Genomic DNA, 16273 nt, shown 5'->3' with positions numbered 1-16273 from the left:
CGTAGATGGACAGAACAGGGTCCAACACCTCTAGCAGTATGTCTCGTGGATGGACAGAACAGGGGTCATCACCTCTAGCAGTATGTCTCGTGGATGGACAGAACAGGGTCCAACACCTCTAGCAGTATGTCTCGTGGATGGACAGAACAGGGGTCAACACCTCTAGCAGTATGTCTCGTGGATGGACAGAACAGGGTCCAACACCTCTAGCAGTATGTCTCGTGGATGGACAGAACAGGGTCCAACACCTCTAGCAGTATGTCTCGTGGATGGACAGAACAGGGTCCAACACCTCTAGCAGTATGTCTCGTGGATGGACAGAACAGGGTCCAACACCTCTAGCAGTATGTCTCGTGGATGGACAGAACAGGGTCCAACACCTCTAGCAGTATGTCTCGTGGATGGACAGAACAGGGTCCAACACCTCTAGCAGTATGTCTCGTGGATGGACAGAACAGGGTCCAACACCTCTAGCAGTATGTCTCGTGGATGGACAGAACAGGGTCCAACACCTCTAGCAGTATGTCTCGTGGATGGACAGAACAGGGTCCAACACCTCTAGCAGTATGTCTCGTGGATGGACAGAACAGGGTCCAACACCTCTAGCAGTATGTCTCGTGGATGGACAGAACAGGGTCCAACACCTCTAGCAGTATGTCTCGTGGATGGACAGAACAGGGTCCAACACCTCTAGCAGTATGTCTCGTGGATGGACAGAACAGGGTCCAACACCTCTAGCAGTATGTCTCGTGGATGGACAGAACAGGGTCCAACACCTCTAGCAGTATGTCTCGTGGATGGACAGAACAGGGTCCAACACCTCTAGCAGTATGTCTCGTGGATGGACAGAACAGGGTCCAACACCTCTAGCAGTATGTCTCGTGGATGGACAGAACAGGGTCCAACACCTCTAGCAGTATGTCTCGTGGATGGACAGAACAGGGTCCAACACCTCTAGCAGTATGTCTCGTGGATGGACAGAACAGGGTCCAACACCTCTAGCAGTATGTCTCGTGGATGGACAGAACAGGGTCCAACACCTCTAGCAGTATGTCTCGTGGATGGACAGAACAGGGTCCAACACCTCTAGCAGTATGTCTCGTGGATGGACAGAACAGGGTCCAACACCTCTAGCAGTATGTCTCGTGGATGGACAGAACAGGGTCCAACACCTCTAGCAGTATGTCTCGTGGATGGACAGAACAGGGTCCAACACCTCTAGCAGTATGTCTCGTGGATGGACAGAACAGGGTCAACACCTCTAGCAGTATGTCTCGTGGATGGACAGAACAGGGGTCAACACCTCTAGCAGTATGTCTCGTGGATGGACAGAACAGGGGTCCAACACCTCTAGCAGTATGTCTCGTGGATGGACAGAACAGAGCCCAACACCTCTAGCAGTATGTCTCGTGGATGGACAGAACAGGGTCCAACACCTCTAGCAGTATGTCTCGTGGATGGACAGAACAGGGTCCAACACCTCTAGCAGTATGTCTCGTGGATGGACAGAACAGGGTCCAACACCTCTAGCAGTATGTCTCTTGGATGGACAGAACAGGGTCCAACACCTCTAGCAGTATGTCTCGTGGATGGACAGAACAGGGTCCAACACCTCTAGCAGTATGTCTCGTGGATGGACAGAACAGGGTCCAACACCTCTAGCAGTATGTCTCGTGGATGGACAGAACAGGGTCCAACACCTCTAGCAGTATGTCTCGTGGATGGACAGAACAGGGTCCAACACCTCTAGCAGTATGTCTCGTGGATGGACAGAACAGGGTCCAACACCTCTAGCAGTATGTCTCGTGGATGGACAGAACAGGGTCCAACACCTCTAGCAGTATGTCTCGTGGATGGACAGAACAGGGTCCAACACCTCTAGCAGTATGTCTCGTGGATGGACAGAACAGGGTCCAACACCTCTAGCAGTATGTCTCGTGGATGGACAGAACAGGGTCCAACACCTCTAGCAGTATGTCTCGTGGATGGACAGAACAGGGTCCAACACCTCTAGCAGTATGTCTCGTGGATGGACAGAACAGGGTCCAACACCTCTAGCAGTATGTCTCGTGGATGGACAGAACAGGGTCCAACACCTCTAGCAGTATGTCTCGTGGATGGACAGAACAGGGTCCAACACCTCTAGCAGTATGTCTCGTGGATGGACAGAACAGGGTCCAACACCTCTAGCAGTATGTCTCGTGGATGGACAGAACAGGGTCCAACACCTCTAGCAGTATGTCTCGTGGATGGACAGTACAGGGGTCAATACCTCTAGCAGTATGTCTCGTGGATGGACAGAACAGGGGTCATCACCTCTAGCAGTATGTCTCGTGGATGGACAGAACAGGGTCCAACACCTCTAGCAGTATGTCTCGTAGATGGACAGAACAGGGTCCAACACCTCTAGCAGTATGTCTCGTGGATGGACAGAACAGGGGTCATCACCTCTAGCAGTATGTCTCGTGGATGGACAGAACAGGGTCCAACACCTCTAGCAGTATGTCTCGTGGATGGACAGAACAGGGGTCAACACCTCTAGCAGTATGTCTCGTGGATGGACAGAACAGGGTCCAACACCTCTAGCAGTATGTCTCGTGGATGGACAGAACAGGGTCCAACACCTCTAGCAGTATGTCTCGTGGATGGACAGAACAGGGTCCAACACCTCTAGCAGTATGTCTCGTGGATGGACAGAACAGGGTCCAACACCTCTAGCAGTATGTCTCGTGGATGGACAGAACAGGGTCCAACACCTCTAGCAGTATGTCTCGTGGATGGACAGAACAGGGTCCAACACCTCTAGCAGTATGTCTCGTGGATGGACAGAACAGGGTCCAACACCTCTAGCAGTATGTCTCGTGGATGGACAGAACAGGGTCCAACACCTCTAGCAGTATGACTCGTGGATGGACAGAACAGGGTCCAACACCTCTAGCAGTATGTCTCGTGGATGGACAGAACAGGGTCCAACACCTCTAGCAGTATGTCTCGTGGATGGACAGAACAGGGTCCAACACCTCTAGCAGTATGTCTCGTGGATGGACAGAACAGGGGTCAACACCTCTAGCAGTATGTCTCGTGGATGGACAGAACAGGGGTCAACACCTCTAGCAGTATGTCTCGTGGATGGACAGAACAGGGTCCAACACCTCTAGCAGTATGTCTCGTGGATGGACAGAACAGGGTCCAACACCTCTAGCAGTATGTCTCGTGGATGGACAGAACAGGGTCCAACACCTCTAGCAGTATGTCTCGTGGATGGACAGAACAGGGTCAACACCTCTAGCAGTATGTCTCGTGGATGGACAGAACAGGGTCCAACACCTCTAGCAGTATGTCTCGTGGATGGACAGAACAGGGCAGTATGTCTCGTGGATGGACAGAACAAGGTCCATCACCTCTAGCAGTATGTCTCGTGGATGGACAGAACAGGGTCCATCACCTCTAGCAGTATGTCTCGTGGATGGACAGAACAGGGTCCAACACCTCTAGCAGTATGTCTCGTGGATGGACAGAACAGGGTCCAACACCTCTAGCAGTATGTCTCGTGGATGGACAGAACAGGGTCCAACACCTCTAGCAGTATGTCTCGTGGATGGACAGAACAGGGTCCAACACCTCTAGCAGTATGTCTCGTGGATGGACAGACCAGGGTCCAACACCTCTAGCAGTATGTCTCGTGGATGGACAGAACAGGGTCCAACACCTCTAGCAGTATGTCTCGTGGATGGACAGAACAGGGGTCAACACCTCTAGCAGTATGTCTCGTGGATGGACAGAACAGGGTCAATACCTCTAGCAGTATGTCTCGTGGATGGACAGAACAGGGTCCAACACCTCTAGCAGTATGTCTCGTGGATGGACAGAACAGGGTCCAACACCTCTAGCAGTATGTCTCGTGGATGGACAGAACAGGGTCCAACACCTCTAGCAGTATGTCTCGTGGATGGACAGAACAGGGTCCAACACCTCTAGCAGTATGTCTCGTGGATGGACAGAACATGGTCCATCACCTCTAGCAGTATGTCTCGTGGATGGACAGAACAGGGGTCAACACCTCTAGCAGTATGTCTCGTGGATGGACAGAACAGGGTCCAACACCTCTAGCAGTATGTCTCGTGGATGGACAGAACAGGGTTCAACACCTCTAGCAGTATGTCTCGTGGATGGACAGAACAGGGTCCAACACCTCTAGCAGTATGTCTCGTGGATGGACAGAACAGGGTCCATCACCTCTAGCAGTATGTCTCGTGGATGGACAGAACAGAGCAACACCTCTAGCAGTATGTCTCGTGGATAGACAGAACAGGGTCCAACACCTCTAGCAGTATGTCTCGTGGATGGACAGAACAGGGTCCAACACCTCTAGCAGTATGTCTCGTGGATGGACAGAACAGGGTCCAACACCTCTAGCAGTATGTCTCGTGGATGGACAGAACAGGGTCCAACACCTCTAGCAGTATGTCTCGTGGATGGACAGAACAGGGTCCAACACCTCTAGCAGTATGTCTCGTGGATGGACAGAACAGGGTCCAACACCTCTAGCAGTATGTCTCGTGGATGGACAGAACAGGGTCCAACACCTCTAGCAGTATGTCTCGTGGATGGACAGAACAGGGTCCAACACCTCTAGCAGTATGTCTCGTGGATGGACAGAACAGGGTCCAACACCTCTAGCAGTATGTCTCGTGGATGGACAGAACAGGGTCCAACACCTCTAGCAGTATGTCTCGTGGATGGACAGAACAGGGTCCATCACCTCTAGCAGTATGTCTCGTGGATGGACAGAACAGAGCAACACCTCTAGCAGTATGTCTCGTGGATAGACAGAACAGGGTCCAACACCTCTAGCAGTATGTCTCGTGGATGGACAGAACAGGGTCCAACACCTCTAGCAGTATGTCTCGTGGATGGACAGAACAGGGTCCAACACCTCTAGCAGTATGTCTCGTGGATGGACAGAACAGGGTCCAACACCTCTAGCAGTATGTCTCGTGGATGACCAGAACAGGGTCCAACACCTCTAGCAGTATGTCTCGTGGATGGACAGAACAGGGTCCAACACCTCTAGCAGTATGTCTCATGGATGACCAGAACAGGGTCCAACACCTCTAGCAGTATGTCTCGTGGATGGACAGAACAGGGTCCAACACCTCTAGCAGTATGTCTCGTGGATGGACAGAACAGGGTCCAACACCTCTAGCAGTATGTCTGGTGGATGGACAGAACAGGGTCCAACACCTCTAGCAGTATGTCTGGTGGATGGACAGAACAGGGTCCAACACCTCTAGCAGTATGTCTGGTGGATGGACAGAACAGGGTCCAACACCTCTAGCAGTATGTCTGGTGGATGGACAGAACAGGGTCCAACACCTCTAGCAGTATGTCTCGTGGATGGACAGAACAGGGTCCAACACCTCTAGCAGTATGTCTCGTGGATGGACAGAACAGGGTCCATCACCTCTAGCAGTATGTCTCGTGGATGGACAGAACAGGGTGCAACACCTCTAGCAGTATGTCTCGTGAATGGACAGAACAGGGTCCAACACCTCTAGCAGTATGTCTCGTGGATGGACAGAACAGGGTGCAACACCTCTAGCAGTATGTCTCGTGGATGGACAGAACAGGGTCCAACACCTCTAGCAGTATGTCTCGTGGATGGACAGAACAGGGTCCAACACCTCTAGCAGTATGTCTCGTGGATGGACAGAACAGGGTCCAACACCTCTAGCAGTATGTCTCGTGGATGGACAGAACAGGGGCAATACCTCTTTGTTTGTTTGTTAGCTGTGGCGTTCTGGTACCAGCTGTGGCGTTCTAGTACCAGCTGTGGCGTTCTGGTACCAGCTGTGGCGTTCTGGTACCAGCTGTGGCGTTCTGGTACCAGCTGTGGCGTTCTGGTACCAGCTGTGGCGTTCTGAGTTCATCTTTGTGTCTGAATATGTTCCCACACAAACAAACAGGTGTTGCACAACTCTACCCTGTAAACTAGTTGTGAAGAATAGAGCTAGTTAACAGGTTACTCTACCCTGTAAACTAGTTGTGAAGAATAGAGCTAGTTAACAGGTTACTCTACCCTGTAAACTAGTTGTGAAGAATAGAGCTAGTTAACAGGTTACTCTACCCTGTAAACTAGTTGTGAAGAATAGAGCTAGTTAACAGGTTACTCTACCCTGTAAACTAGTTGTGAAGAATAGAGCTAGTTAACAGGTTACCTTCTTGTCAATATAGGGGGTGCTGTTTCGACTTAGCATAAATCGGGCTCCAGATTAAACGGCTTCCTACTCAATTCTTGCTCGTACAATATGCATATTATTATTATTATTGGATAGAAAACACTCTCTAGTTTCTATAGCCGTTGGAATTTTGTCTCTAAGTGAAACAGAACTCGTTCTACAGCACTTTTCCTGATAGGGATTGAGATTTTAGAAATGTTGGCCCCTGGTCCCAGGTCAGTTTTAAAGTCGCTGTAAATGCTATGGAGAAACAGACACTGCCTACGTCTTCCTCTGGATGTCAGTACGTGATGACGCTTTGAATGGAGTCGATTGCGCAATCAGAGCCACTATAAAACACCAAAACGTGGAGTTAGCATTCTTTCCCTGGCTGCGCCTGACGCAAGATGGACATCGGACTTGCCTCCTTCCAAATGGTTGTTTAGCCAGTAATATTTCTCCGGTCATGTTTTTACTCGGTATAGTTGTTAAAAACATCATAAGGTAGTTAATTTGAACCGTTTTATAGCAATTTATATCCGTTTAGTGCGATTTTGAGGAATTTCTTTGTGTTGCACTTTGAAGCGATGGGCACGTTTCGGGGTCCCGGTCGAACGTTAGTGGGCATTTCGACGGACAAGAGGACATCTTTCGACCAAAAGAAGATTAGACCCAAGAAAGGATACATTGCCCAAGATTCTGATGGAAGATCACCTCATAGTAAGAAATATTTAAGATGATAAATCGTTGTTCTGTCGAAAAAATTTAAACGCATATTCCGCCATTTTGTTTTGTATAGCTTCGCTTGGCGAACCCTGTATTGCACAGTAAGGATAATTTTAGAAATGTAATTCAGCGATTGCATTAAGAACTAATTTGTCTTTCGATAGCTGTCCAACTTATATTTTTTTAGTCAAGTTTATGAATAGTTTTTCATGAGACAAGATCACTGTCTAATATGGCGCACGACATTTTCTGACCAGCTGGGCTACTTTTGTCATTGTCTAACCATGATTTTGGTGGCTAAATATGCACATTTTCGAACAAACTCTATATGTATGTTGTAATATGATGTTACAGGAGTGTCATCGGAAGAATTCTGAGAAGGTTAGTGAAAAAATTAATATATTTTGGCGATGATTACGTTATCGCTCTCTTTGGCTTGAATCGATGCTCTGGTAACGTTTGCACATGTGGTATGCTAATATAACGATTTATTGTGTTTTCGCTGTAAAACACTTAGAACATCTGAAATATTGTCTGAATTCACAAGATCTGTGTCTTCCATTGCTGTGAGCTGTGTATTTTTAAGAAATGTTTTATGATTAGTAATTAGGTAAGACACGTTGCTCTCTGTATTTTTTCTAGTCGAGTTGTGATGGTGGGTGCAATTGTAAACTATGAGTTATACCTGAAATATGCACATTTTTCTAACAAAACCTATCCTATACAATAAATATGTTATCAGACTGTCATCTGATGAGGTTTTTTCTTGGTTAGTGGCTATCAATATCTTTATTTGGCCGAATTGGTGATAGCTACTGATGCAGTAAGAAAATGGTGGAGTAAAAAAATTGTTGTCTTTTGCTAACAGTGGTTAGCTAATAGATTTACATATTGTGTCTTCCCTGTAAAACATTTTACAAATCAGAGATGACGGCTTGAATCACAAGATCTGTATCTTTCATTTGGTGTCTTGGACTTGTGATTTCATGAACAATTTTTTTTATGATATCCCTGTAACTTTAGGCTAGGCTATGCTAGTCAGCAATTATGCTGGGGGGGATCCCGGATCCGGGTTTGGTGGTCGGTAGAGGTTAACAGGTTACCCTACCCTGTAAACTAGTTGTGAAGAATAGAGCTAGTTAACAGGTTACTCTACCCTGTAAACTAGTTGTGAAGAATAGAGCTAGTTAACAGGTTACTCTACCCTGTAAACTAGTTGTGAAGAATAGAGCTAGTTAACAGGTTACTCTACCCTGTAAACTAGTTGTGAAGAATAGAGCTAGTTAACAGGTTACTCTACCCTGTAAACTAGTTGTGAAGAATAGAGCTAGTTAACAGGTTACTCTACCCTGTAAACTAGTTGTGAAGAATAGAGCTAGTTAACAGGTTACTCTACCCTGTAAACTAGTTGTGAAGAATAGAGCTAGTTAACAGGTTACTCTACCCTGTAAACTAGTTGTGAAGAATAGAGCTAGTTAACAGGTTACTCTACCCTGTAAACTAGTTGTGAAGAATAGAGCTAGTTAACAGGTTACTCTACCCTGTAAACTAGTTGTGAAGAATAGAGCTAGTTAACAGGTTACTCTACCCTGTAAACTAGATGTGTAGAATAGAGCTAGTTAACAGGTTACTCTACCCTGTAAACTAGATGTGAAGAATAGAGCTAGTTAACAGGTTACTCTACCCTGTAAACTAGATGTGTAGAATAGAGCTAGTTAACAGGTTACTCTACCCTGTAAACTAGATGTGAAGAATAGAGCTAGTTAACAGGTTACTCTGTAAACTAGATGTGAAGAATAGAGCTAGTTAACAGGTTACCCTGTAAACTAGATGTGAAGAATAGAGCTAGTTAACAGGTTACCCTGTAAACTAGATGTGAAGAATAGAGCTAGTTAACAGGTTACTCTACCCTGTAAACTAGATGTGAAGAATAGAGCTAGTTAACAGGTTACCCTGTAAACTAGATGTGAGGAACAGAGCTAGCTAACAGGTTACTCTGTAAACTAGATGTGAAGAACAGAGGTCATTTCTCTCATTCTGGATGAGACGGTGTGTGATGAGAACACATCTTTTCTCTCTGTAAACAAACCCCAACAGAGGCTGTATCCTCAACAGAGGCTGTATCCTCACTGCATCAGAACCCTTATAGCCGTTGTTGTTTAACATTAAGCAGTCTTGTTCCAGGTCCTGTGTATTAACTTTAGGATAGATTTAGCCTTTTGGCTCATTTTTAAACATCACGTGAGTAATGTATGGAGCCCAGGCCCGTACTAGATCCTATAGATTAAATGACCTAAATAGGCTACTCTGAGAGACTGTTCAACTCTGCCCTTGGCTTTGTCCCCGCCTCCACCTCCCCAGACAGAGGTCTAATGTTGTGTATTGAGGAGATGTTAATGGACGCTAATGGGAGACATGCTGTGAGTAGATTCTCTGTCCCATAGAATGACTAGAACGGAGATTTCCCCATTCCAGGAAACTGGTCGTGGTGGGTGGAGCTGACCAGCGGCCATATTGGGTGTACCTCGGCCATGAGTGTTCCAGTCAAATGACTGTGGTCCGAGGGGCTTTCTCCCTTTACTTCTAAGAACTAGTTGTGTCTATGGTGACGAGTGTCTTTCCTGACCTCACCTGACACTTTCTCTGATAATCCTTTTATGACATTAGAGAAACTACTACAATCCTAAAATGCTTCATATCTCTACTGGGGAAACTGTCCACGCCGCCCAGAGGTTTAACAACACTGTGAGACGGGCAGAGACTGATATTTTGGAGATTATTACGTTTAAAAAAATGTAAAAACACAGTGAGTGATTGTAATCTGAATAAAGGTCAAAATAATATTTATAAAGTCCAAAATACAGCCCTGCTAATAGCCATAATGACGCTGTACAACGTGACCAAGTGTGTTTTGAAAAGTATTTAACCAGTAAGCAACAATTTCTTCCGATATTTCTGTAAATCAGTGATATTTATTACCATAATAATTCGTTATGGATCCATAACGAAATCAACATCTGCATTTAGAAAGAGTATTTTAATAATTATTTTATTAACGAAAGCAGTATATGCTTTTACATTTGGATAATAAAGCATTCTGAAGATATAAGCCACCTGCATTTGTTTGTTAGGCTACTGTGCAGTCTGACAAGTAAACATAGCCTATAGTACATACTGTAGTAAACATGGGAAAGTGTCTAATTCCTTACATAAGGGAGAGCAGGCCATGTCTGTGACCTCAAGTACCTTCAATAATGGCTGTACTAGAGAATGCGGGACCGCGGGAGACCAGGGTTCAATTCCCCCGATGGGGAGAAAGGAGTAGGCTGTCATTGTAAATAAGAATTTGTTCTTAACTGATTCCAAAATGTGTTTTTTCATAGATTTGATATCTTCACTATTATTCTACAATGTAGAAAATAGTCAAAATAAAGAATAATCCTGGAATGAGTGAGTGTGTCCAAACTTTTAATTGGTACTTAATTAATTTGATTAATATTATGGTGTTTCTATTCCAAGAAAAACTAAAAACCTTCTGGGTATGTAGATTTTAGGCAAAACATTTTTTTAAAGGGCCGGATCCTTAAGAGATTTTAAACAAAGTGATTATTAATTAATTAATTAATTTAGAATTATATAAAAGCCTCTTAGATATTCTCACAGATCCTAACGGAAAATGCCCTTTGGATATTAATATAGAATCCTCCAATCCTCTGAATGTAATTATTTGCGGAGAGTCACGTCATTGGAAAAAACTTTTTTTTTTAGATATACTGTAGGCCTACCATAGGCAAAATTTAGTATTGGTTACACTACATTTAGGGTGTGTAAATGTTATACCCCTTCGATATTAGATTAGAATCCTCCGGTCCTCTTATGCTGTAGTCTACTCCCGACCGTCACGTTGTACAGCGCCATATTTTCCATTCCATCCTAACGGAAACCATGAGGGTTTCGTCTTTCTCGGAATAGAAACACCATAATATTAATCAAATTAATTAAGCCACATTTCTTAAAATCAATCGCATGTACTATGTTATTATAAAAAACATTATTAACATTTTAGAGTGGCCTTTTATTGTCCCCAGCACAAGGTGCACTTGTGTATTGAACATGCTGTTTAATCAGCTTCTTGATATGCCACACCTGTCAGGTGTATGGATTATCTTGGCAAAGGAGAAATGCTCACTAACAGGGATATAAACTAATTTGTGCAACAACATTTGAGAGAAATACGCTTTTTTTATGCGTATGAAACATTTCTGGGATCATTTCATGGGACCAACACTTTACATGTTGCGTAGATATTTTTCTTCAGTGTAAAAAGAAGATGGAGACCAAGCTATAGGAAGTAAAAAAGCTTTATGACTCCGGTAGCGCTAGCTAACAATACCTAGGACTAAAATAGATACTTTGAGTCAAAGTAATGATATAATAATGGAACAAAATAATATTGTGATTTTGTAACTTTATACAAAATAAATAATCCCCCCTATCTCTACAGTTAATAAGTCCTGATAGAAAATAGATGCTGTTGTAACGGTGTTCCTCCTCCTCTTCATACGAAGAGGAGGAGTAGTGATTCGACCAAGATGCAGCGGGTTGTGAATACATAATGATATGATTTATTTAAAGCAAAAGACGAAAACACGAACTTCACTATAAACTAACAAAAACAACAAACGGAGTAGACAGACCTGGACGACGAACTTACATGAAACACGAAGAACTCACGAACAGGAAAATGACTACACAAAATGACGAACGCACGAAACAGTCCCGTATGGTGTAACATAGACACAGACACAGGAGACAACCACCCACAACAAACAGTGTGAAAACACCTACCTAAATATGACTCTCAATCAGAGGAAATGAAAAACACCTGCCTCTAATTGAGAGCCATATTAGGTACCCATTAACCAACATAGAAACAGAAAACATAGACTGCCCACCCAAACTCACGTCCTGACCAACTAACACATACAAAACTAACAAAAACAGGTCAGGAACGTGACAGCTGTTTTTGCCATTTTTAATGAATAGATGTTTTGAAGTTTATTTGATTCATTACCAGCAGCACAGTGTTAGCCCCACATTGAATTAGGCCCCAACTAAATCCAACAGGTGCATTTTGTTCTTAACTGACTTGCCTAGTTAAATAAATAAAATAAAATGTCGGGCTTTTTATCGGTAAATGGAATTAATAAAACATATTTTTTTTATTCAGGTTTTCGCCCCCAAGTCGCAGCAAAGTGATTTTTGATGCCATTCAAAAGGTGTCTAGTCAGTCTGTTCATCAGACACTGTGCGGATGGTAATGTCTGTTTCACAGCTGTTATGTAGGTTGTCATCTGAAAGACGGTGTCGTGAGAACTGAACGGGGTTTTTAGGAAGGAAAAGATGCTCAGACAGAAAAATGGGGCCAACTATTCTTGGTTTAGACGACATAGATTCAATAGATCAGAAGCACAAAGGCTCAACCTAATCAAACGACAACCACCGTGAATTAATTGAGTCGAGCTTTATATGGTAGACCAGTATATCAGATAGCATAGGTTGTAGTTAGACAAGTCTACAGAATACCATGAGGTAAGACTGTTAAATAACTCAGATGATATTGTAGTTAGACAATACAGAATACCATGAGGTAAGACTGTTAAATAACTCAGATGATATTGTAGTTAGACAATACAGAATACCATGAGGTAAGACTGTTAAATAACTCAGATGATATTGTAGTTAGACAATACAGAATACCATGAGGTAAGGTTATTAAATAACTCAGATGTTATTGTAGTTAGACAATACAGAATACCATGAGGTAAGGTTATTAAATAACTCAGATGATATTGTAGTTAGACAATACAGAATACCATGAGGTAAGGTTATTAAATAACTCAGATGTTATTGTAGTTAGACAATACAGAATACCATGAGGTAAGGTTATTAAATAACTCAGATGTTATTGTAGTTAGACAATACAGAATACCATGAGGTAAGGTTATTAAATAACTCAGATGATATTGTAGTTAGACAATACAGAATACCATGAGGTAAGGTTATTAAACAACTCAGATGATATTGCATCCTCTTGACTTCCCGTTGACTTCCCGTTGACTTCCCGTTGACTTCCCGTTGACTACCCGTTGACTACCCGTTGACTACCCGTTGACTACCCGTTGACTACCCGTTGACTACCCGTTGACTACCCGTTGACTTCCCGTTGACTACCCGTTGACTTCCCGTTGACTTGAGGATCTTGTTGTTTTTCAGGAAAGCTGACGTTGAAGATCCCTTGGAAGAACTTGTACAGTGACGCTGTAGTTGCAACGTTAGATGGTCTGTATCTGCTGGTGGTTCCTGGAGCAAGTAAGGAACCTTTTATACCCTCTATCTTTCTGTTCTGTGGCTCCAAATGATTCCAAATGATTCCAAATGATTCCAAATGATTCCAAATGATTCCAAGTGATTCCAAGTGATTATAAATGATTATAAATGATTCCAAATGATTATAAATGAATACAAATAATTCCAAATGATTCCAAATGATTCCAAATGATTCCAAATGATTCTAAATGATTATAAATGATTCTAAATGATTATAAATGATTATAAATGATTATAAATGATTATAAATGATTATAAATGATTATAAATGATTATAAATGATTCCAAATGATTTTAAATGATTCAGTGTTGGCCTACATCTAGCCCTAGTACATGCCAGTCTCATGAATTGATTCATAACAACACTCTTTGAGATTTGTAACACTCGATTTATAAGACTTGTGACACTGTAATACTGTCCTGTGGACTGTTATGACACTGTAATATTGTCCTGTACACGCTTATGCCACTGTAATACTGTCCTGTACTATAATGAGTTACTGTGGCCTCCAGCCAGCAAAGCTCCTTAGGAAGCTATATTTCAATGGCGCTATCTGTGTTTCAGCTGTGTCTCAGTTACGTACATGTCCATACAATGGTAAGAGGATCCTCCAGTCTGGGTTCAGGGTGGTGGACTGAGACCAATCAAGTCTCTCTCTCTCTCTGTAGTCTGTGGATGTATTCTTTCTCCTTTGTTTAACACTGGGTTCTCCAACTCCTGTCCTAGAGAGCTTCTGGGTGTGCAGGCTTTCGTTCCAGCCCTGCAGTAACACGACCGAATCAGCGAATCATGGCCCAGACTGAAATACCTTCATGTGATTTATTTAAATCAGTAGTGATGGGCTAGAATAAAAGCCTGCACGACCAGTATCTCCCCTGAACCAGACTATACCGCTAGTGGTTTCAGCTTGATGATTTAACACTGGTACTGTCGTGTGTAGTATTACAATGGTTTGTATTGTGGTTTTATTCTGGAATCTTCTGAGCTTCTCCAGACTGTTTTTTTTGGGGGGACCTGTTTTGATGGCAAGGTTTTTGTCTTCAGAACGCATTTTTGATTTACTTTTGTCTACAAAATCAAATGAATAGTTAAGTCGGATACTGACACAATGACAGTTATATGGTACCTGTATATCCGTTAGTCTTTATCTGTCCCTCTGATTTGTAGACTTCCATTAAACACCAGCTCTAATCTACTAACAGACAGGTAGTGTTTTACATCCTTGGTTTGTTAAGGGGTCTATACTTCCATTACCAGCTCTAATCTACTAACAGACAGGTAGTGTTTTACATCCTTGGTTTGTTAAGGGGTCTATACTAGTGTTTTGCTTCTATACTTCCGTCTGAAACACAAGTCTTCTTTCTGCAAGTTTTAAACGTTTCTCATGTTTTTTTTTCATGTGTCTTGTTTTGAGTCATGAAAAATAACAATCAGCATATGTGTTTTTTTTGCATAAAGATATGCCTCAAGAAACATGAGAGATTTGTAAACAAAAAGGGAGAAATGAAATGTTCCACATGACTTTTAATGAGGACCAGCCAACCTTTTTTGGTACAGGATGCTGTGATGCATATTTAACACATCATCTAAACGGACGGTCGCAGCTGATACGGTGCTATGTCCGGGTCTAAAACCAGACTGGTGTCATCTAAAAGGAGAGTAGCAGCTGATACGGTGCTATGTCCGGGTCTAAAACCAGACTGGTGTCATCTAAAAGGAGAGTAGCAGCTGATACGGTGCTATGTCCGGGTCTAAAACCAGACTGGTGTCATCTAAAAGGAGAGTAGCAGCTGATACGGTGCTATGTCCGGGTCTATAACCAGACTGGTGTCATCTAAAAGGAGAGTAGCAGCTGATACGGTGCTATGTCCGGGTCTAAAACCAGACTGGTGTCATCTAAAAGGAGAGTAGCAGCTGATACGGTGCTATGTCCGGGTCTAAAACCAGACTGGTGTCATCTAAAAGGAGAGTAGCAGCTGATACGGTGCTATGTCCGGGTCTAAAACCAGACTGGTGTCATCTAAAAGGAGAGTAGCAGCTGATACGGTGCTATGTCCGGGTCTATAACCAGACTGGTGTCATCTAAAAGGAGAGTAGCAGCTGATACGGTGCTATGTCCGGGTCTAAAACCAGACTGGTGTCATCTAAAAGGAGAGTAGCAGCTGATACGGTGCTATGTCCGGGTCTAAAACCAGACTGGTGTCATCTAAAAGGAGAGTAGCAGCTGATACGGTGCTATGTCCGGGTCTAAAACCAGACTGGTGTCATCTAAAAGGAGAGTAGCAGCTGATACGGTGCTATGTCCGGGTCTAAAACCAGACTGGTGTCATCTAAAAGGAGAGTAGCAGCTGATACGGTGCTATGTCCGGGTCTATAACCAGACTGGTGTCATCTAAAAGGAGAGTAGCAGCTGATACGGTGCTATGTCCGGGTCTAAAACCAGACTGGTGTCATCTAAAAGGAGAGTAGCAGCTGATACGGTGCTATGTCCGGGTCTATAACCAGACTGGTGTCATCTAAAAGGAGAGTAGCAGCTGATACGGTGCTATGTCCGGGTCTAAAACCAGACTGGTGTCATCTAAAAGGAGAGTAGCAGCTGATACGGTGCTATGTCCGGGTCTAAAACCAGACTGGTGTCATCTAAAAGGAGAGTAGCAGCTGATACGGTGCTATGTCCGGGTCTAAAACCAGACTGGTGTCATCTAAAAGGAGAGTAGCAGCTGATACGGTGCTATGTCCGGGTCTATAACCAGACTGGTGTCATCTAAAAGGAGAGTAGCAGCTGATACGGTGCTATGTCCGGGTCTAAAACCAGACTGGTGTCATCTAAAAGGAGAGTAGCAGCTGATACGGTGCTATGTCCGGGTCTAAAACCAGACTGGTGTCATCTAAAAGGAGAGTAGCAGCTGATACGGTGCTATGTCCGGGTCTAAAACCA

The 16273-nt window shown here is 43.8% G+C and overlaps 1 protein-coding gene across 1 annotated transcript in view; it reads left to right on the top strand.

The window, feature by feature from the left end:
- LOC120024760 (vacuolar protein sorting-associated protein 13C-like) overlaps positions 1-16273 on the top strand; it is a 55304-nt gene that overhangs the window by 15645 nt on the left and 23386 nt on the right. Inside the window, exon 4 of the mRNA XM_038969046.1 lies at positions 13221-13316. Within this exon, the coding sequence (XP_038824974.1) occupies positions 13221-13316 (96 nt within the window). The remainder of the gene's footprint in view (positions 1-13220; positions 13317-16273) is intronic.

This window comes from Salvelinus namaycush, chromosome 30, assembly GCF_016432855.1.
Source record: "Salvelinus namaycush isolate Seneca chromosome 30, SaNama_1.0, whole genome shotgun sequence".
Lineage (NCBI taxonomy): Eukaryota > Metazoa > Chordata > Actinopteri > Salmoniformes > Salmonidae > Salvelinus > Salvelinus namaycush.
This window is presented reverse-complemented; position numbering and strand designations above follow the sequence as displayed.